The sequence below is a fragment of the Nilaparvata lugens genome, chromosome 1 (genome assembly GCF_014356525.2).
Source record: "Nilaparvata lugens isolate BPH chromosome 1, ASM1435652v1, whole genome shotgun sequence".
NCBI lineage: Eukaryota > Metazoa > Arthropoda > Insecta > Hemiptera > Delphacidae > Nilaparvata > Nilaparvata lugens.
In genome coordinates this window covers 14,854,223-14,876,526 of record NC_052504.1, presented here as the reverse complement: position 1 = coordinate 14,876,526, position 22,304 = coordinate 14,854,223, and the positions used below count along the sequence as shown (strand labels likewise).

Here is a 22,304-nt window from a genome sequence, read left to right as displayed (position 1 = left end):
CCATAGGAAAAATTTCACGGAAGAAAGCATCAAATTTCAAAAAATGGAAAATGCTGAGTGGACTGAAAAAACTATCAATTCTCTGATCACCTACTGATTCATCGACCCAAATACAGACCCTTGAGGTTCATTGGCGATTAACAAATGTTTGTAATCGATATGCTTGTTTGTTGATTGAACGTCAAGTTTTCAGAAATGTACATCAATTCATCATTTTTCAATCAATAGTGTTGATTGATGTGACATCTATCTGGTCTTATTAGGTCCACTTCATACTTGCATCCAAAACTGACATATTAAAGGGATAATTTGATTTGTTATTAATCTTGTGCAATACCCTCACAACAAAATAACTAGTAGTTCTGTGAACAGTAGACCTCGCGCAGTTATAAACCACAGCCTCCTCTTATACTGTCCATCAGAGTAAATTCTGTCTGTATGTCGTGTCGGCGAGATATCGGTGTGAAAACGGCTAATGGCTGTTGGGGTTGGTGTATCAAAAATGCTAACATCAAAAGCTAATCTCCTTCAAGACATACTGGCAACAGGACAGCTTGAGTTCAAAGCAGAGAAAGGTCGAGAGAAAATACTATGTTATTTTAGTTATTTATTGCATGCAATCAATAGTTCATTTAATAGTGCATAAAAATTGCATTCAATGAGGCATGCAATTAATAGTCCACACAGCAGCTGATTTTTCACCAAGTTACATTGAGATATTGAATTGCATGTGTCATGGCATGCAATTTATAATCCACTCGACAGCTGATTTATGATGAATAATTCTATAGTCTGATTTTTACTCTAATATTGGCGTATGAAGGAGGCTCCTTTTTCTTTTATATTATCCTTGAAATTCAAAATTTCCAAAAAACCTTGTATATACGTCGACGCGCAATTTAAAAAGGAACATACCTGTCAAATTTCATGAAAATCTATTGCTGCGTTTTGCCGTAAATGCGCAACATTTAAACAAAGAGAAATGAAAAACCGTCGACTTGAATCTTAGATCTCACTTCGCTCGGTCAATAAATTACATCAATATTTTATTATTCAAACAAACAACAATTGAATCTCATCTCAACTTTTACATCATATAAGCTCTCTCCTCTTAGCAGTTATTAATTGGAAACTATTGGCCAATTCTTTATTGACGATTATAAGAAAATAATGAATTCAGTGTACCATAAAAAAGATAAATCATCATTCAAAGAATCATGAGGTAATTATTATTTCAAGATTGAATCTTCTTTCAACGAATGAATAGGGAAGTGGAGAAGCATTGGTATTCTTTCTACCTTGGCGAAGCAATGAAGCCTTGCAACAGAGCAGGCCAAGCACGAAAGTACAGTATATGCTTTGAAGAAGCCCTACAACTTCTTGAAAAGAGAGTTGGAATTTCCAATTAAGAATGCAAAAATAAAAATATTTTTATCCTAGAAGTTAGCCAATTCTCAACATCAGGAAAATATTATCATTATTAATTCTTCGAATGTTTGATGATTTAAAGGTAACTGATTGCCATTTTTCCATTTGAATTAGAGTGACTTAAAAAAATAAAACAGCAGTGACTGCTATTGAAACATAAACATTGGGTCCTATTGAGTTTTTGGTGAGGGCTCTTCTTATTTATCAGGAAATAAAAATCTAATTACCCTTTATTAAAAATACTTGAAGATGCCATTAAGGTGTTGAAACATGTTGTAAAAAAAAATTTAATAAAGGGTACGAGTTTTATTTCCTGATACATTAGGTCCTCTATAAGCAATTAGTTACACTTCTACTACTCAAGAATTGTGTGAATAGAAATCTCAGTTGTTGCGGGGTATCAGTATTGGCCTCACCACCTCTAAGGCCTCAACTATGCGGACGGAATAAACGCAAAGGAATTTGGGTCGCGTTTCCGACGTATCTTTTTTCTTGTTACGGAACTCATTGCATCTTATGTGGGATACTAGGGGTGGAACTCCGCTCATATATAGTGTTCCCCATAAGAGACAAAGCATCCTGTTGTCTCAACGAGCGAGAAAATTCTGTCACATCAATTACGCATGTATAGTTTGGGCCTGTAAAAAATCTATCAGATATGAGTCATTCGATTCTTGACAACCATTATAAATATATTGTGTCCTTATTTTTGCATGATGAGTCACCAGATTTGCTCTGCCTCTATTCTATCCTAGTAGACGTTTTGTTAAACAAGTTACATCCGAACAATTCTCTGAAAATGAAGCAAAATTTTGCTTCAGTCTCTTCATTTGAGTTTTAAAAAATTGAATTAACTTATTGTGACATGATTGCTCCGTGTCAAAATAAATCAACTTTATATAAACTGTCGAGTTGCACAAACTTCTTAAACAATTGTCCTATTTTCCCAAGTTCAACACTAGATGTCCGAAATTTAAAAAAGTATAATTATTGCTTTCAACTTGAAATATGTCTTATACAAACATTTTCATTTTGCCAAACTTGAGTTTGTACTGAAATAGAACTTACTGGAGACTTTTTTATGATATAATAACAATCCATCGCTTAACTTATCTGAGAAACAATTTCCAATTAAATGGAATTTGTTCCCAAAACGCGCCTTCACATATCGCAGTACAACTTGTGGCTATGTCGAAGTGGAGAGATTATTGTTTTCCAAGCTGGTAGGAAAAGGTTTGAGTCATCATATTTTTAAAAATAAAATGTTGCCGTTTTACAATCATGAGATTTAGTCCCTATGATACATTACAATTTCATGGGTAAAGTAGACTTAAATCTTGATTTGTAGAAACAGTCACAATGCTAAAAACAATAAATGCTATTTCTGAACACAAAATGAGAATATTGGCTCTACACTTCATGGAATTTTCACCTGAAAAATCAATGGAAGAATAGAGAGGGAGGGCAAGAAGGACAGAACTTTTGCGGCTTCGCTGCTTGTCTCGGCGCGAGGTGACTGTTACAACCCCTTCTCATCACCCCCTACCCCCTACCCCATCAACCCTATGATAGTGCGCAATTCACGCAGCTCGCCTCAAACAAGTCACAGTCCACATAACTCAACTGTCACCTATAATACAATTCTCAGCAGATTATTCTTGTTCGCTCTCTCTTTGCACTACTTGTTTCTTGAATTTGCGCGCTCGATCAAAATTCGCAAAAAGATAAACTCAGTTTCTCATGTTTATTGAAAAGTGCATTGATGAAATGTAGGACATCAAATTGACGTAGTTGTTTCAAAACTCAGTGTCTTGTCGACAACCTTTTTTTTAAAGATTTGAAGTTTGTACTTGAATAATATAATAACTAATCTAAATGAATAATCGATCTGTGAAATATTTTTGCAAAACACAGTAGCAACCGTCTACAAACCTTTTTAAAATAGATGTGGAGTTTGTATTTTGTAAATGAATAATCTATTTGTGAATAATTTTTGCAAAAATCTCATTTGGTGTTGAATTAGTTTACTTCAACCATAGAAACTTTGACAAGAGTATCTACATACCATAAGTTGATTATACCATTCATGATTTACTTTTAGTGTTAACTGCTATCGGTTATAATTTATAGGACATTCAAGTGTCCTGTGGTAGAAATAGAACTTGGTGGTATTACTGTTTAAATTTTTATCACTATTTGTTCAGTGTAAGTTACTCGTTGAACTTATTCATTTGAATTTGACAAATTTGCTAATAATTATTCATTTATTTTAAAAATTAAATGAACTAGACCTATATCAACATTCACACCCAACAATTATTAAAAGTAGTAGATCACTCAATAATCACTAATTTGGGGTTGGTTGCTTATTGACGTTCGATTGTTTGAAATGTGGACCACAAGAAGAGATTATTCCACCAAAAATATTTCTTCTAAAACTTGAGTAGCCGAAAGCTGTCTTGTAATTTCTGATGGCTCAAGTGATCTCACTCTAAGGAGAGAATATTAACCGTGATACGGTATTGATTATTTTGTTTTATTCGATTCTGTTATTTATAAAAATGTCGAGTATGAAATAAATAGAAAATGGATATAAAGCAATTCATCGACATATCGGAACTGCGAAGTGCGAGTGGCAGTAGTTCTGGCAGCGCATCTTACTCGATTAGTGGACTTTTGTCAGCAAATTCTCCGACGGATCCTCTCGTCTCTGGCATTCTCGGGTCTCCCTCGTTGCTGGCTCCCTTCTCTCCTGTAAGCAAATACAGTAAGTGCTAATCTTCATTTTGTTTATTTCAATAATTTATAGATGTATTTTATATTCATTTCAGGGAACGATACAAATAGAATTATCTAGAAGAAATCTATTCTCACTATATAGCTGATTCAATATCTGATTTTATTGATTTATCATCTAGAACAAATCTACCTCGTTAGCTGATAGCTATGAGGGCATTAATTTTCTTCGCCATAAAGTAATTAAAAATTAATAAATATCAATTACAATATGGCACTACCGACAAAGAACAAAAATAATACTGAATGTAATATAACAATCAAATTCAACGTTTATAAATTTCCTTATCTCCAACCTTTCAATATAAATTCATGCTCTTGCACTGTACTATAAAAAATAAAGTCCAATATCAAATTCCATAATAAAAAACTGCTTCAACATTTTTACTGAACTTCACATATTATTTTTGAATATGTACAAAATAATTCACTCAATTCCTGCACAGAAAATAAATTTAATTTGATGTTATAAATATTTTCAAAAACTTGTTGATGAAAAATTCAATAAACTTTAGAGTAGGCCTATTATTCTAAAAATATTGAAATGGAAGATTTTAAAATGGTTTAAATATTTGAGAAGAAATTAAAATTGTAATTGAATTATAAATATGGTAGGTCATCTATATGTGTAAGAATACAGAAAAGTTAATAGGTACGGTAGGCTACGTAAAAATTAAAAAATCAAAGTGCACTTTTTCAACTTCACTTTATTACTCACGACATGTTTCCACATATAAATGAACAATAATTATATGTCGAAACATGTCGTGAGTAATAAAATAAAGCTGAGAAAGGGCACTTTGAGCTTTTACATAAATACAAGTAGCCCTCGCCAAAATAGTGAATATTTAAAATTAATACGTATGTATTTGCTCTATGGTGTAAGCTGCATAACGATATAAATCTTGCGATTTTTCATTGACTCATTCAGGACCTCCTCTATATAGAAAATAGAACCTTCTAAACACTAAGCTTTAGACCTGTATGGATTATGAAATACATATACAAACCTGGGAAATCTCTTGCAAGAAGTAATCTATGATGTTATCAATTGCTGCGTAATTCGTCTTGATGTTATTCATTAATTTAAATCATTCAGTAATTAGAGCACCAGTATTTGCACTAATAACTATCACAATCACTATTGATGACTCTGGTATCACACAAGTAATTGCACTATTCCAATTTTTACATCCTCCAATGAGGGATTTGCACAATATAAAATATAATGATTATTTTAAACTTGATGAATATCAGCTAATAGAATACAGAAAGTGACAGTGATCTGTTCAATACAACTAACTGGACAAAACTGATCAGAAGAACTCCTGTTATTAAGTTATACTAAATGAATTATGCACCCTCTGTGCAATATAAACTTAGTTAGTACCTCAACCTAATAAAGTGTTAAGCTAATTAGCGCAAGGGGTTGGTGGTTGGATTTAGTGTAGTGACTCCGGATGAGAAATCTTATTCCACCACACCGGTAATACTGTCAAAGGGAAAGTGATGTGAAACCTTGATCTAATTATGTTGCCATTGCCTTGAATACAATTGAATAATCTACCTTTTGGGCGATAATAGGGTCATATTTATTATTTCTCATTATAAAATTTGAACTTTAATTTGCAAATTGGAATTGTAAAAACATAGCAAATTAAAAAAATAAGAAGACAAGTTATCACAGTGAATAAGATTTGAATTTTCATTTTTTTTTTATTTTAGATGATTATGGAGATGTGGCTGACACCCAGCCCCCTACTGAAAGTATTGACCCTTCCAGTTCTTTCGATTCAACACCGAGCTCTTCACATTCCGGCAAAAGGAAACAACGTCGATACAGGTATAACACCGTGTTTTAAATAGACTAATCGTGGTTTTTCCAAGTATCTGATACAGGTATAACACCGTATTTTAAATAGTCTAATCGTGGTTTTTCCAAGTATCTGAATGTTTGAATATTATTGGAGGATGACAGTAAATATAATTATGGTTTTGGAATGTCAATCAGACCAAAAATTACAATTTCTGCTTCTGTCCTTTATTGTTGAAATATTGGAAGCTGACAATAATGAAATAATGGTGGTTTTTGAATGCCAATCAGACCCAAAGTTATTAGGTATTTCTGCTTCTGTCCCATAACTCAAGAGTAGTATAGGGCTACCACAAACTCAAATATCTGCACCATTACTCCTTGTAGTCTAAAACGAACATGCATGTTTTCGTCATACCTGCAATGCGATTAATAGTTTTTCCAATCGATAAAGAGAGGATTATTGAATTCTAAAGAAGTGTGTTTTGTAATTCAAAAGTCCCTGTTTCAAAAGTTGGAATTTTCATTTCAAAGAATGTATTCTTTTATTTCAAGTGTTAAAAAGCTTTAATACTTTTTACAGGACAACATTCAGCAATTTTCAACTGGAAGAACTGGAGAGAGCTTTCCATAAAACACATTATCCGGATGTTTTCTTCAGGGAGGAGTTAGCCTTAAGAATTGATCTCACAGAAGCTAGAGTTCAGGTCTGTATTTATTACTTTCTAAGCCTTATGAATACATTTATATACGTATATCTTTCTTGAGGTGAGTAAAAGTCATTCTAACATGATGTGTGGCACAATGATTTCGACTACAGAAATAGTTGTTTCTAATACCACTTAGTGGCAACATGACAGGAGTAACTACCGTAAAAGAGTAACAAGAAATTCATTTATAACTCGAAAATCATAAAGTTCAAATTACATAGCCTAAGTAGGTTAAACTAGACTTGTAGGTCACTCATCTCTCCAATCTGAGAAATAGTAATTTCAATCATTTATTTATGCAGCTCATTGTTGATATATCAGTACGGTAGGTAGGATTATTTATCTTTTCCAATTATGAGTTGGAAAAGTTTGGCGTGGACTACTATTCTGCTCAAATGTAACAAAAAGCAAGAATAATGAAACCAATAAGTATTTTCAAAATAAACATATAAAAAAGGAATGAACAGAAAGAGCATCTGGATGTGCATAGTTGGTTTTTATCTGATATGGTAACTGAGAGTAATATGAAATCGTTTACAGAAATGGATGTTGATTATTGAGCTACATCATTTATTGATATATTACATATATTTGAAAAGATGATTCAATAGTGTTTAAAAAAGCTAAGTTGTAGAAAGACGAGTAATTCTCCATTTTAGTTTCATTTTTTAATTATTGGACATTCAACCAATCGGTTCCTACATTTGATTCACATCATCATCACTTCCGCCACACTTTTCAAGCTACTCAGATTTCAGATAGAAACATTTGTTATCAAGTTATGAAAACCTTTTTCCACTTCTTGAAGACAACACAAAATGTTCCCTATATTAATGTTTCATGTCAGGTACATTTATGATTACCGTATTTATGCTTGTGTATAAATAGTTTTTCAGTTTGCAAATTGCAACGTAAAATTTTATTTAACGCCAGTTTATTTGGTTTTAAAATTATTTTCTCACTCAGATTTCGTTCCCACATTAAAAACTGAAATTATTCTTGTGATTATTAATTTATTTATTTATTCATTCAATAATTATCGATTAATCTAATTATTTCAGGTGTGGTTTCAAAATAGAAGAGCAAAGTGGAGGAAGCATGAGAAGATGTTGGCCAAACAGCACCAGCAATCCAGTATGAGTACTCAGCAACTGCCGTTGAGCAGCCCTCAGCCTCTGGGCATTGTCAGCCTCCCAGGTTAGGCCCTTATATAAACGTGTCCATAATTTATTCTAGAGCTTTTCAAAAATGCATTCACCATTAAAAAGTAATTCCTCTCCTTCATAAACCAGTAATCGCGCGGATACGAGTTTTCTGCCTTGACAAAGGTCTTTTACAAAATAACCCAGATTATTATTATTATGATATCATTAAAAATAAGTAAAATAGATAACTGAATAAAATCTCTCTATTTTCCCTTTACAAATTGGGCACTATGTCTGTATATAGTGGAGTAAAAATGGAGAGAATATACTCTATACACGAATATACATATTTTCAACGAACTAGAAGAACATAAATACATTTTTTAACAGAGAAATGTTATTTCTATGCAAAACGTTTTCAGTTTGGTTGTAAAAGTCCCAGAGCAATTCTGTAGTGGTGGCTGGCCTATCTGTATTCCCATTGCACTGGTTTCTCTTTCCAGTGTTCTAGAGCAGATTCAATACAGAAAAACTTGGCGGTAATATCGTAATAACTCTGTATAGGCCTAGAGAATTTCGCATAAGCATTTTAATGAAATAATTTTTTATGTTGTGGTTTCAGTCACAAGTATAACTATAAGGAATTATTGAATATTATGTGGCTATTAACATGGTTAGATGTGTGAAATCAATACTAAGTTGCCCTTTAATTAGTACTGTATTGAAAAATGTAGTACTATATTTGTACCAGTACAATTGTTACAATGCAGTACCATTTCAACTAGTAAATTTGTTCCCAGTACAGTAAGTTGTGGATAATGTGTAAGCTATTCTATTCTTTTTACAGTATGCTCGAGTCCAAGTTTAAGTGATAACGCAAGCTCAAATATATCCTTAGGTAAGTTTTTTATTTTTGACTGTACTGTGTATCTGTTCTGAATTCTAATTTCATTCATCCTCCTTTTTCAAGTAAAATATTATTATTCACACTGCTGTTTGCAATAAATATGGGCTCTACTTTTGGGCTCCAGTCCTCCAGTAGATTATAATAATTCATCCTTTTCTTCTTATGGTGGTAAATAAGCCCACCATAAGACTGCACAAATCCTACAAGAGCCATAAATATCAACAGTTCGTACTGTTCAATAAACTGCCCTCAGTAATCAGAAACCTTCCAAGAGATATGTTCAAGAAAAAAGTGAAGGAGCTACTAAAAACTAGGGTTTTCTATACATTAGAGGAATACCTCAGCAGCGAATTTGTTACCACATAATGAATTAATTGTAAAGTAGTCTTGATATGGCAAAGTTTTTCCATGTTATTTTATGCTGTTTTATGTTATGTGACATTGTTTTATATTGTACCGTAGTAGCCTATCTGAGTTACTTCATCTATGTAAATGTCTATCACTTACCTTTGTACCTGACCGAGATGACGAGATCCATGTATATGTTATATATTTGTTGATCAATAAAATGTATTCTATTCTATTCTTAAAGGCAGAGATGGTTACTTTTTCCTTCAGAAACAAATGAGTTCAACACTTGAAGCTTTTTCCGAATTTTATTAGTATTCTTCATTCAACGATTTTGAGTTGGAACGATTACTGTACATCCAGTACTTTAGGTACAGTATATATTTATAATATGTACAGTAATATGGAAACATATAGTGATAATATTATCAAACTATTATTTCAAACCATAATGAATCCCCATTTTTTTGAACTTCATTGAAACCATCATTTTTTTTATTTTAAGCTGTCTTTTATTCCAATCACAACTATCTAAAATTATTCGTCATTGTCATCACCAATATTTTTGCAACAGGCCCCAGTCCCCTCGGATCCTTCAGCCCAGGCACATCCAATAGCCTTTTCCTGGGAATGGACTGGACCGGGTTCACATCCTATCACTTGCCTTCGGTCGGCAAGTCGCAGACAGACATCGACCCCGATCTGCTGAGGCTGAAGCCAGTCAAAGACTTGTCTGACGGACAAATCGACTGCTCTCAGACATCCGATGTGCTCATCTCTCAAACATCTCCTATATGATGGTGAATTTAGGATTCAATATCGAAAATAATTATTGTTGAACAAACGCGTTTCTAGAACCTGATATTTCAAAAAAACTAGTTTTCGTATTCTGTATTACCAAATATCAATATTGATCTAGTCACATAATAATGATTATGTTGCAACATTCGAACACCTGAGGAAAGATTTTTTTCTCCTTCTACAAGCAGACGTCTGTATGTTGCTGAGTGCGTTTTCTTACATTTTAAAGCTGGGAATTTTTCTGAGCTACAAAAAAAATATTGGTATACGTATTTATGGAATAGGTACATCTATCAATTTATTATTGAACTACCTACTAATTTATTATAATTAGAAATAGACTATTAATGATTCAAGATGTGTCAATTCTTCATGAATTTAATTTTAATTGGAGTAAGGTGATGAAAACTTTGTAATGTTATTGAACAATTAATTTATCATAATTAGTGCCAGAGGATAGAGTTGTTGATATTTGAATGTAAGACTGTATTATTAGTTATGAAATTCTAATAAGAAATGTTATCTTATAAGCTCTTTATTACTACTTCTTTACAAGTAGTTGAATGAAAATCGTATTATTATGACACATATATTTCAAATTATTATGTATATTCTATTTGTTGGGAGTAGGAACTAGTGCTTCAGAAACATACCTACAAGCGTATTTGTTGAATCTGTTATGCAATTCTGTATAGATTGTGGAAATTATAAGATAGAAATAAAAGAAGTGATTCGGAATTTTTTTTAGAATTATTTCACTCAATAATTTTATTCGTTAGGCCTAACACTAATACAGTAGCCTATCATAATACTATATAATTATGATAAACTATTCTGTAAATCAGTGCTCATTACCATTTATTCAAACTCCGGAGGTATTCTTTGAGTCGGCAAAAAATATCAGCTTACAGTTATAGCCTACCTCTACTTTGATTTGAACTGTTTTGGGATCGACATACAGATTGGGATTGACACTGTTCAGATGTATTTTGTGCATTTTGATGAATAAAGAAATTTTCAATTCAATACAGCAAGCCACGCTCAAAATAGCAATTGAATATCCCGATCTCCAAGATAATCTATTTCCGTGCCTATACGCCTACACCAAATTATTGGTTCTTTGAGAAGAATAGTGATATTCTAAATGAAGATAAAAATAATTGGGTTATTTTAAAGTTGGTGGTGCTTTCACTTCCTTAAGGCTCCTCCATGTGTGTGACAGGCTGACAGGCTTGTGTGACTGTCATCCTATAGACCAAGAGGTCCAGAGCAGCTCTCATGTGTGGAGATTCCTTCAGAGAAATGTATTTAGAGTAGGTATATTTTTGCGGAGGATGATGCCGCCCACATATAAGCTCTAATCTTGTGCGTGCACAATGATGATGGATGATGATGAGAAATGAGTGAACCTCACATCACTGTGCCCACATTAGGTAGGTTTCGAACCACCGGGAAGTGATTTTTAAACTCATATGGTATTTAGAGGAGTGGTCATCCTTACAAAGAGGGTAACAGGCAAATTCAGCTTCATCTTAAATAGAAGATATCTATTTAGAAGAGTGAACGTTGATTATTTGTTGATAATTTTTAATGAATATATCTAAAATATATAACCAAAAAAATATATAACATGATTTTTTATTACAATATCGTCATTTTAATCATTACGCATGGATTAATTTGGTGAAATAATTATTGAAATGTTAAGCTTTTTTAAAAGTTGGCGCGTCAAACGACGAAGTGAGTACCAACTGAACAACAAACTTTGTAGACATGACTTGCAAAATACTGGATTCAAAGGTATATCTTCCATTGATTTTTCAAATTCAATCAATGAAAAGAATGAATTTGTTATTTTTCGGTCACATTTGAGTCTCAAATATAGTTTACTATGATCTTGTATGACTTGTTACAATTTTTTTAGTGTTGGCTAACCTTAAAAGTCATACGGTACGTGTTTACGTGACTGCTGGTGCTGACTACTTTGCTTTTCGCTAGTTCGGCAAGCTAGAAAAGATAGGAGATAGTGGAAAGTAATCGCCGAAAAGCCGAAATTCTTCTACTGTCGTTTAAATTTAACGTTTTTGTAAGGTTTTGGTGAAAAATTCTAGTAAGATTTGTGATTTGACGGCATATAAACGCCAATCGCTATGACTACAGGCCCGTGGCAAATGCTGCCTCGTCATCTATGTCATTCAGGTTATGTGGCAGTAAATTGAAAAAGTATGATCCAGCATATGTTGATGAGCAACTGTATTTCTTCAGTCTATGTTGTGGCTGGCAGTGTTTTTCCTGTCTTGTGGTAAGGCCTTTCTTCTTAACCAGATTTATCGTTTTGAGCTGGTACAATGGGACTACTGTGAGGATTTTACTCTCCACAAATAGAGGCTTACAATGCTCCATCATGTTTTTCTCCAATATCGTTCTCAAGGCCCACTTCTGTATTCTCATGACTCTGTTAAGTTGTGTTTGGTATGCTGATCCCCAGGCTACAATACCGTACCTCAAATGTGAGAAGGTATATAATAACTCTTGAGAGCTTTGTACATACCTTGTTTATATGGAGCTCCCAGCTTAGCTTGTTAACAGTGAAAATCCAGGAGAGTAACTGGTGCAGCATTTGGACAAGCTGTACCCGGTCTTTCTAGGTACAGTTGACAGTATCTTATAAATCTGTATAAAAACCTTTTGGTACGATGAAGGTGCCATCATGTTTATCATAATACATTGAAGAACTGTAAAGCACAATCACAAAGTTGACTTGAGGATGAAAGGCTGTATTATTATTATTGGAATCAGTAGCTGTAGCCTACCGCATTTTTTCCAGCTATTCTGGGAAGCAAAAATATTTCTGTCTTATAGCTCATTCATAATTCAATATTTCTTTTATTTCTCTTAATGGTGAGTGTTACCCAAGATTTCAAATGAGAGAACAAGTCTCTTTTGTTTGAATAGAATCTAAGGCTTTAGAATAATTTATAAATCATTGGCCTCTAGACTCTAGTCAAGACCTCTTTTATTTAATAATAAATATTGCAATATCAAAGTTATTTTTATCATCAAACGTTAAATTAATAAAAAGAACTTTTATTAGTAGTCAAAAAAAATTGACAACTAGATTATGCTTGTCATAGTTTTCTCAATCATCATTATCTAGATATTGTCTTAGATATAAGATACTTTTATTGATTTATCATAGAAAGTATTTGATGTTCAATCAGATATCTCTTGGTCTAATAGAAAAATGATGCAATCATTACAATCTATTGATAATAACTAGTATTTGAATGTGGAAAGTCATGTGAATCAGAAGTTATTTCTGAACTAATTACGGGAGCATAATCATTGAAAAACCTGGTTACGCGTGGTACACTTTTACTGAATGATGAAATTTTAAGAAATTGAATCACCTTCTGTCATTGGAGTCGTTAATTTTTTTGTAAATCATGAGTACTGTTCTGCGGCTTAATTAATTCGACTTGCAAATTACTGAATGTGTAGCGAGTTTCATATTCATTACGGGCTTGTGCTCATTCTTTTGTCGACAATAGAGCGGGCCATTAATTGTCTGAGTGGCTTTTTTCTCAGCGAAAAATTATCAATTCGCTGTTGGTTGCCAGTCAATAGTTTGTTGCTTTCACAAGTCATTCTCCAGTCGTTTGTTTAGTTTCTGTCAGTTTATCAAGCTATCCAATTATTGTTTGTTTTCATTGAGGAAGTTCACTTACGGATATGCTATCTTATTTCATGGTAAGACGATTTCTGATATAATGGGTTTTCTAGTAAATCGTTTTTCAAAATAGTTAACCAAGTTTGACGTTTTTGTCTATATAATTGCAATGTAACAGTAACTTGTTGACAGTAAAACATGTCGATTTGTAAATTGATTCTTCAAACATGATATGAATGTGATTCATCTAATCTAATATTAGATTCCTATCTAATAAACTGTTGTACAGAAAGTCTTTCCTGAATGATAATGTCTGCATTCATTTTATGACTCATAAAGCCTAACTTGTATGTATAACTTGAAACAAGTTCAGTTATTTATACTATTATTGATTAAATTATTTGAAGAGCCTGGTTCATTGTTCATAATATATGCTTGCATACAACTGCTTTCCAATATTACTTGTTCATACTGTCCTCAATCTATAAATGTCCTAATCTGTCCTAAATCAGTCTATGATGAAAAATTTAATTAATAAAGAATATTAAACGTATTTTTCCAAGCAACTTTTTGTAAAGTACGGTACGCAATTTGTGGTGTTTTTGTGAATTGTTGAAAAAATTACAGTTTGTGTGTTTTTTTAGTTGTTACATTGATAATTTCCCCAATTTGAAGTTACTAGATCGACACTGCTCTTGCCAACTCGTCACCAATATTATCCAAACTATATACAGTTTGCTTGCAATATTTCCCAAGTATTTCATTATTGTAAGCATGGCCCACACTGGAAATTGTTCTACACTATTCAAATTATTTCACCAAACCTCATCGTTATTTTATTGAGGACTTTACTTTTGCATACGTCAATTACTTCAGTTACTTCATTTGGATTACATAGAAAAAATGAATATACTGCATACAATTTTGAATGTTTACTGTAGTGCAAGGTTAAAACTATTAAGTTTTGCTTTCACGAGTACTAACTCTTCATATAATTATTATTTCGAAGTATCATTGGGTTGGAGACTGAATTTATTTTCTTAAAAAAGTAAATTTAAAAATGTCTATTGAAGAAGTAATAATTTTTGAACATCATCAAATATATTAGCAATTCTTGCTCTTTTATACTTGAATTTAATTGTCACTTTGTAAATTATTCAATTATTCATTGATAATGATGTTTATTCTAAAATGCAGTATCGGTCGTTACGTTGCTATTAATACCATTTCTGTGCAATAACTTAGCTTGGTGATTTTATTGATTTTTCTTCGATTCAGAAGAATCTAATTTCTCACTTATCACTCAATGGTCAAATCTCACTAATGGTCAACTTTGGTAACCATTTGAGTTTCTATGTATTTTCAATCAAATTGTATAAGACCGGTTCGCGCATTATTCAGAATGATAAAAATATTATAATGTGTCACTTATCTCATGGTCTATCACAATAAATGATTGAAAAATAAATCTTAATGCAATGCTTAATTCGAAGTATTCTATTGGATTGGAGAAAATTTGGAAGCACCGTTTCAGTGTTGACTATTATTAACCTTTGTTTCAATTAACACAATGAAAAGCGATACATCTATTAGCTACTAAGTGCCGTTATGAATAATAATTAATTATTGCGTTACGTTCAATGCACCCGTGATTTTTCAATGGATTGGCTTTACGCGACAAAGTTTACTCATAAGTTCAACTTGAAACCTATTAAAGATTTCAGGGACTTATTTTCTCGGTTTTATCTGTTAATTCTATACTGTGTGCAAGTTATTTGATACTTTTCAATTTCTAGTTATGAAATAAATTTTTCTTGTATGAGTACCAATTCGGCCAATCTCCTCCATATTGATGAAATTATTAATTTGGGTCAGACTAAGAAACGTTTCTATTCTCAATAAGTTAAATTGAAAATGTATTTCGTTAATCTGCCGCACTGAGTAACAATGTTATTGTTGGTATTATCACTTTCCGTTAGTAAGAACAATCAGGCTCATGCTTATTATTTTCTCCTTCATTCCAAATTTATTCAGGAACTGTAATTGCTTATATTTTCTCAATTCAAGTCTTGTAATAGACGTAAACACATTGATCATTTATCAAACAAGTTGATAATTTTTAATAAATTAATTTATTTGTACTATTACAATCGCGAACAAAGTGAATCATAACGTTCAATTATTTACCAATTCTTCAAGTTGGTATGAACACCTTAGAAGACATTTTAATAATATTACAATTGTTTTAATATGTTGCACAGTAATCCATCAACCTTGAAATAAATTCAAATTAGTTGTACTATTACAATCGCGAACAAAGTGAATCATAACGTTCAATTATTTACCAATTCTTCAAGATGGTATGAACACCTTAGAAGACATTTTAATAATATTGCAATTGTTTTAATGTGTTGCACAGTAATCCATCAACCTTGAAATAAATTCAAATTAATAATACATGAAGTAATAGTGGGATGACCTGACAAGCTCTTATCAAATCTTAAATGTACTGCATAATAAATTATATTATTTCCATTGCATCTTTCTCTGAGTTTATTGATGTTTTGTGTAGTATTTTCTGTGCTAGGTATTTATTATAGCTCTCGTATTATTTGTATTTATTACAGCTCTCGTATTACTTGATATTTTCAATTGAGGATTGGATTGAAATAATTATACATTGAGAACTCTTAACAACTAGGCCATATGATGACACTTATTTATTTATTTACCAGCAGGTATCCCGTGCTCCGCAATAGGCTAAATAAAAACTTGACAAAGTGAAAACTTGATCTACTGAAATCTTGAATAATTTAAAATAGGCCTTTAACCATCCTCCGTAAATTGAAAATCTATATGCAAAATTTTAAGTTAATCAGTCCAGTAGTTCAGACGTGATGATGCGCCATTCGTGAATTTCCTATTCCTTATTATTCTTCCCTTTATTATATTCTAGATTTTATTTCATATTCCATAATATACAAATCATATACATAATCAGAAAAGAACCAACAGGCCTAACCCAAAACTGTTCTCTTTCCGAATTTTGATAGAAGAATGTCCAAGAAGTGGGTTATGTTGCTCCACTTAATATGATAACAAATATATTACTACTCATTTTTGTATTATGTTGCTGTTTATGTTCACAGTTTTTTGTCTTCTCAATTTAGAACCAACGTTAAAGCTTTATTTAGTTGTTTATATTGAGTGAAATTCAAAGTAAGGAAGGAGTTGCATTGAACCTGCCACACATATTTTGTTAAACAATTCTATGTTAATTAGATTCCACTTGCAGTGAGCAAGGACGTCTGTTAGGTCATCGACAGTTTCTGAACGCAAAACGCACCCAATCAAAAGACGATCCTTTGAGAGTTGGTAGTCGTATAACATGTGGCCCTACGCATGAATAAGATGAAAACAGGTAGCTGTTAAAGGCCTTGTGTGTGTTTGGTGTATAGTAAACTCAAACTCACACACACCAATAAAATAATTATGCCGATAGTTGTGTAGAGGCTACGTGAAAATCCACTCCACAGTGGTTCGTCTGTAGAAAGCGGCCTCCTGAAAAAGTGAACCTCTTGGCGTCACAGCATTGCGTCACAAACCGGACACCGGTTTACGAACGTAACAACAAATCAACGAGACCGGTGGTTATGATGATCACACTCACACTCTCTGAATGATGAGAATAGTTGACTGAAGGTGTCTTGATTGGCTTGGAAATCAAATATATTCCATGAAATACCTTACTCTATGATAGATCTTTGAACAACTGCTGAAATCAGGTTGTAATATTGATTATGGATTTTTTTATACTTGGGCTACTTTTGAGGGGTTTATAGAGAGATCCACGTTGTAATGGCAGTGAATAAAGATAGGCGAACAGCATTGCCGATTGTCTGCCTCAATTTATTACATTTCTACATAGTTAAAAATTGATTTGGCAACGTTGCGGAGCTAGAAAAGGATAGTGCTATCTGCTTTGTCGAATGATAGACATGGATAGCAACACCAATGTTAATTAAATACTGCCATTATAACGTGGACCTCACTATAATAGAAAACACTTGAAGAAAATAGGATTTCCATTTCCATCCATAAAACAGTATACATATAAGAATCAATTAATAAATTTGAGATAATTTGATGATAACCAAGGACATTCTGTGTAGTTGAGAAATTGATATTGTGGTAATTATTCATATTGAATAAAAAATTATAAAACGGTTATAAAATGACAATTTCTTAGTATTTTTATTCAATTTAAAATGACTAAGGAGTTGAAGCATGTCATACAACAATAACATGTAAAAAGAAGGGTTCCTACCTGAAATTTATTTTTATCTCATTGAAAGTGGTAGCCCTATTTAACAAATTGAATATTCAAGAAAATATAAGTATTATATATTTTAATGGTGGATGGGGGAAGAGCGGAAAATCTCATGATGTGTTTCCATTTTTTATCGATTTGGGTGATATAAAAATGAATTAGTCTCTGCTGTACTGTATATATTTCTTGCAACTATATTATGTTTCTGATAAGAAAGGTTTGGAAGAGTGATGGGTGTCTGCTTCCAGTTTCAGTTCGTTTTAGTTATGCTTCTACAGATCTTAAACCATTGTTTTGAAATAATATAATAGTTCTAGTTACAGTTTTATTTACTAAAATATATTAGCTCCTTCTATCAATTAATTAGTGTACGGGTGATAGTGAAGGGAATAATTTTAATGTCATATTTGTTTTCAAACAATAAAAGACAGGCTGACTGATAAAAAATCGAAAACTTTATTTATGTTGCAATATTTCAGTAATACATCATTTATTAATAACACGTAATACATACATAATGCTATCTCGGTTATAATAATTATGCTCAGATATCTATTGACGTACACCAATTTTTTCCATTAGAATTACTATCATCAATTTTATCATTGTTTTTCCGTCATACGTTAGTTTCGTTGCTGAGTTCAAGGACTCAACTAACTTAGATACTTTTTTCAGCTAATTTGAACTACTTATCATTAACACTATTCATCCACATTGAAAGATGTGCATATTGGAATATTTATTGTTTTTTACACAGCTTGTTGTTATTGGAGAACGATTACAAGTTTCAACTTTTAATTTTGAATTGGTGCTTGATGGTTGAAGAGACCTAATGGATAGATTGTACCTTGAATCCCAAAAATGAGTTGTAAAATATAACCCTTAGGGCCGGTTTCCGAGCTCGAGATTTGGCTAAGTTCTAGATTTTAAACAGCTGGAGTAAGAAAATTGGCTTTTCGAAACGGGGCGTAGTCGTAGTCATTGTCAAAGTCACACGTTTGAATTAAATTTCAAAAACTAGAAAATTGAACACAAAATAAAATAAAGAGAAAATAGTGTAAAGTTTCAGCTATTTTGATTTATTAGAAATGTTTAATTTCGTCAAGGAAAAACGTTTCCAATTATAGAAATGAGAAAATAAAATCTGAAACTACTGTTATAAAAACTGCGACTGCGCCCCGTTTTGGAAAGCTAATTTTCTGACTCCAGCTGTTTAAAGTCTAGAACTTAGCTAAATCCCGAGCACGGAAACTGGCCCTTAATGTTAATTTTTATTAAATTTTGTATAATGGAGGGAAATTTGGATTAAAGATTTATCAAATTATTTATAAATTCTTTCCAAGGTATGTTGGCCATAAGAAGAGATTTATATTTTTGAGATAAAATTATTCTCTATTAGGCAGAGTTAGGACTGAGAGTCCTCTCAATCTTGAAAGTTTCCAAAGTTATTGCGAATTACAATCGAATTTTGAATTTCCATGTTCTTATCCGTATATTTCCCGAATTTATTCTAATGTGCTGCTAATGATTTTTTTATATACCATACGAGATTTGTACATAGTGTGATTTCCGAACAACTTATGTATAATTATATTTTTCTCTTGAATGCTTTTGAAACTGCGATGTGAACGCCTTTTTCCAATATTTTCCATTCGTTTAAAATTTTTCCAAGATTGAAAATGTTCTCTTTATCCTTGACTTTGAAGTTATCGCATAACACTTTTCAATAGATTGATAACTTGACCTTCTTTGCTTTCATCCAAAGCCGTAAGATTTTCATCGATTCTCTGACAGTGAAAAAAACAAAATGAATGTGATGTAAATAGAATATTTCAGATCGAGATTGTTAGAAAAATTTGATATAAAATAAATTATATTCTAGGTGAAAATATAACTTTCAATGAATTATAGACTCTTAATAATTATCTCTTCTTTTAACTGTAATGTACTTGGGTATAACTATAGTATATTATACTCTCTCCTATATCTTAACTTTAACATAGTTATTGGCTTTATTTGACATAGTTATTGGCTTATTTTCTATCAACCAGTTTTGATAAATGCCAAGTCACTGTAGAGTATGAAGGAATCAAAAAATGTCAGACCTGGTTGGATATGTTTTTGGAATTTAGAAGCAATTTTGAAAGGAATGATTATTTAATGCGAAACCAATATATTGGACTAATGTTATACATATTTCTGTAAATGAGTAATACAGTTTGAGTAACCCTCAATAATTATTTGTTAATTCCATTTGAATAAATGACCTTTCAACAATTTTTTTTTCGCACTTCCGACCTTCTGTGGTTTAGCAATTACTAAAGCAATAGAAATTGAAGAGAACACTGCAATTAAATTTGACACACTATCATGATCCGGTCAATGTGTGATTAGTGATTAAGTTGAGGCTCGTGTCCAGACATGTCTGTCTAATTTTAGGTCTAAAAACTTAGTTTTCAATTAGTCATTTTTCAAATATTTCAATTCAAGTTGAAAAATTGTCAAAAATAGCGTTTTCGTTGAACTTCCAGTGGTTAGCCAGTAATAATCACCTCCATAAAATGGCTTATTTGCTTGTTATTCTATACGTTTTTGTTTGATTTTCTGTTTTGGCATAATTAACTAAACAACTTAACACTATTATGGAGCGACCATATTGTTTTTCATAGTGTATCCTATCAAACAACTTTCTTATTTTATCTTGATTATTGGGTTTAAATTTTAAAAAACAAAACAAGTCAGTTCTTTTCTATTTTCACCTTATCATATCGTTGAGCCGCTCAAACTATTAAAATAAATTGATAGTAATAAAAATAATCTTAATTGTTTGGTTTAATTATACCTTAGAAGAGCGTGATGAGCCCCTGAAACTACCAGAATAATATTGTATGAAGAAGAGGAATTCTCAAAAAAAGATAGAACCCTAAATTTGCAGAATTCATAAAATTGAAACTCTTGTTATTTTCACCCAGGATATGAAAGTATTTTTTAAAAAGATGAAGAAATCTTTGATTCAAGGTCAAATATTCTGTTAAAGATCAGGGAGTTACATGATGATCAGAAAGATAGTTGCACTATGATTTTTTAAAAACTAATACATTTGTTTAAATTTACAACCCATTGATACCCTCCTACACTCACGATAAGAATGAAAGGATATTTTAAAAGTACGGATTGCAACGATATGAAGGCTGATGTTGATTTTTTCTATTTGCAGTCTATTAATATCCCCCTACACCAACGATTTAAATAGAAGGATTTGCACCCTATCAATATCCTCCTACACCTACGATTTTCAAAGAATATTTGAAAAGTACGGATTACAGTCAGTTGAAGGCTGATGATTTTGATTTTTTCTATTTGCACCCATTAATATCCCCCTAAACCCAAAATATTTAAAGGATATTCGAAAAGCTCCTATTACAATCAATTTAAGGCTGATTCTGTTATTTTCTATATTATTTACCCTATTAATAACCCCCTACACCTACGATATAAATAGAAGGATTTCCACCCTATTAATAATATCCTACACCTACGATGTGAAGAAGTGTGATTTGAAGGATATTTGAAAAGTACGAATTACAATTGAATACTGGTGGTGTTGGAGATGTAAGGGTTATCTTTGAGTGGTGTGATGACGAGGGAGGAGCATTGCAGAGTGGCTGCTGCGCTATCAGCGCGCAGATCCAAAGTTCGCGACCGCTGGTCCCCTTGGGCCGCTAGGGTGGCGGTGGCGGGGGTGTCCTTGGACAGGGGTCGCTCAGCAGCTCTACTCGCTGCGCTCCGCTCCGCGTTCGGCTCTTTCGCAGTGGTGCAGTGGTCGAGCGCGTACGCTCTCTTAGCTTTCGGTGAACGTGAAGTAGTGCACTTTTCTGTAATAAATTGTTGCCGTAGTTGTTGTAGCAGCAATCAAGGTCAGTTCTACTCAAATCGCATGTTCATACAAAGCTGTTATTATAGCGTGGTGTAGTTAAACTGTGGAATTGAGAGTACATCTTGATGGTATCTTCTTCAAATATATTACAAAATAGCTAGTGAAAATTGATGGTAACTTCTAAAGTTCTTCAAATTTATTACAAAATAGTATTGCTAGTAAAAATTGGTAGTAAACCTTGATGGTTACTTCTTAAGTTTTTCAAATTCTTTACAAAATAGCATTTCGGTTGTTGAAGATAATCGTAATTTAGACGTCTCAACAATTGATGTATATTCTCCATGAAAATCATGCCATTGGCGCTGTATTTATTCATTCATCAATTTGGCAATTTCACTTAATATTAAAATGATATAGACAGAGGAAAAACAGGCGAACCCTTCAATATTCCTCCACCAAATTTAGATTAATATTAGTTC

The 22,304-nt window shown here is 32.3% G+C and overlaps 2 protein-coding genes and 1 long non-coding RNA gene across 7 annotated transcripts in view; 2 read left to right on the top strand and 1 right to left on the bottom strand.

Moving 5' to 3' along the window:
- Positions 1–2,757: 2,757 nt before the first annotated feature.
- LOC111048218 (aristaless-related homeobox protein) lies at positions 2,758–10,691 on the top strand. Its single transcript, XM_039431426.1, has 6 exons — positions 2,758–4,195; positions 5,950–6,067; positions 6,621–6,744; positions 7,809–7,944; positions 8,740–8,790; positions 9,722–10,691. The coding sequence occupies exons 1-6, from the start codon at positions 4,015–4,017 to the stop codon at positions 9,943–9,945; spliced, it is 834 nt and encodes a 277-aa protein (XP_039287360.1). The 5' UTR covers positions 2,758–4,014; the 3' UTR covers positions 9,946–10,691.
- LOC120352022 lies at positions 3,944–6,084 on the bottom strand. Its single transcript, XR_005571682.1, has 2 exons — positions 5,235–6,084; positions 3,944–4,180 (listed from the first exon to the last, which is right to left on the bottom strand). It is a non-coding gene; the product is annotated as an uncharacterized LOC120352022 (long non-coding RNA).
- A 2,789-nt stretch (positions 10,692–13,480) lies between the features above and the next one.
- Positions 13,481–22,304, top strand: part of LOC111048221 (ATP-citrate synthase) — a 39,504-nt gene continuing 30,680 nt past the window's right edge. Inside the window, exon 1 of one of the 5 annotated variants that reach the window (XM_039431410.1) lies at positions 13,481–13,698. The gene's annotated coding sequence lies outside the window, so the exon portion shown is untranslated. Of the gene's footprint in view, positions 13,699–21,604; positions 21,999–22,304 lie in introns of those variants that run through there. The other 4 variants (XM_039431392.1, XM_039431404.1, XM_039431387.1 and 1 more) reach the window with 4 other exon arrangements.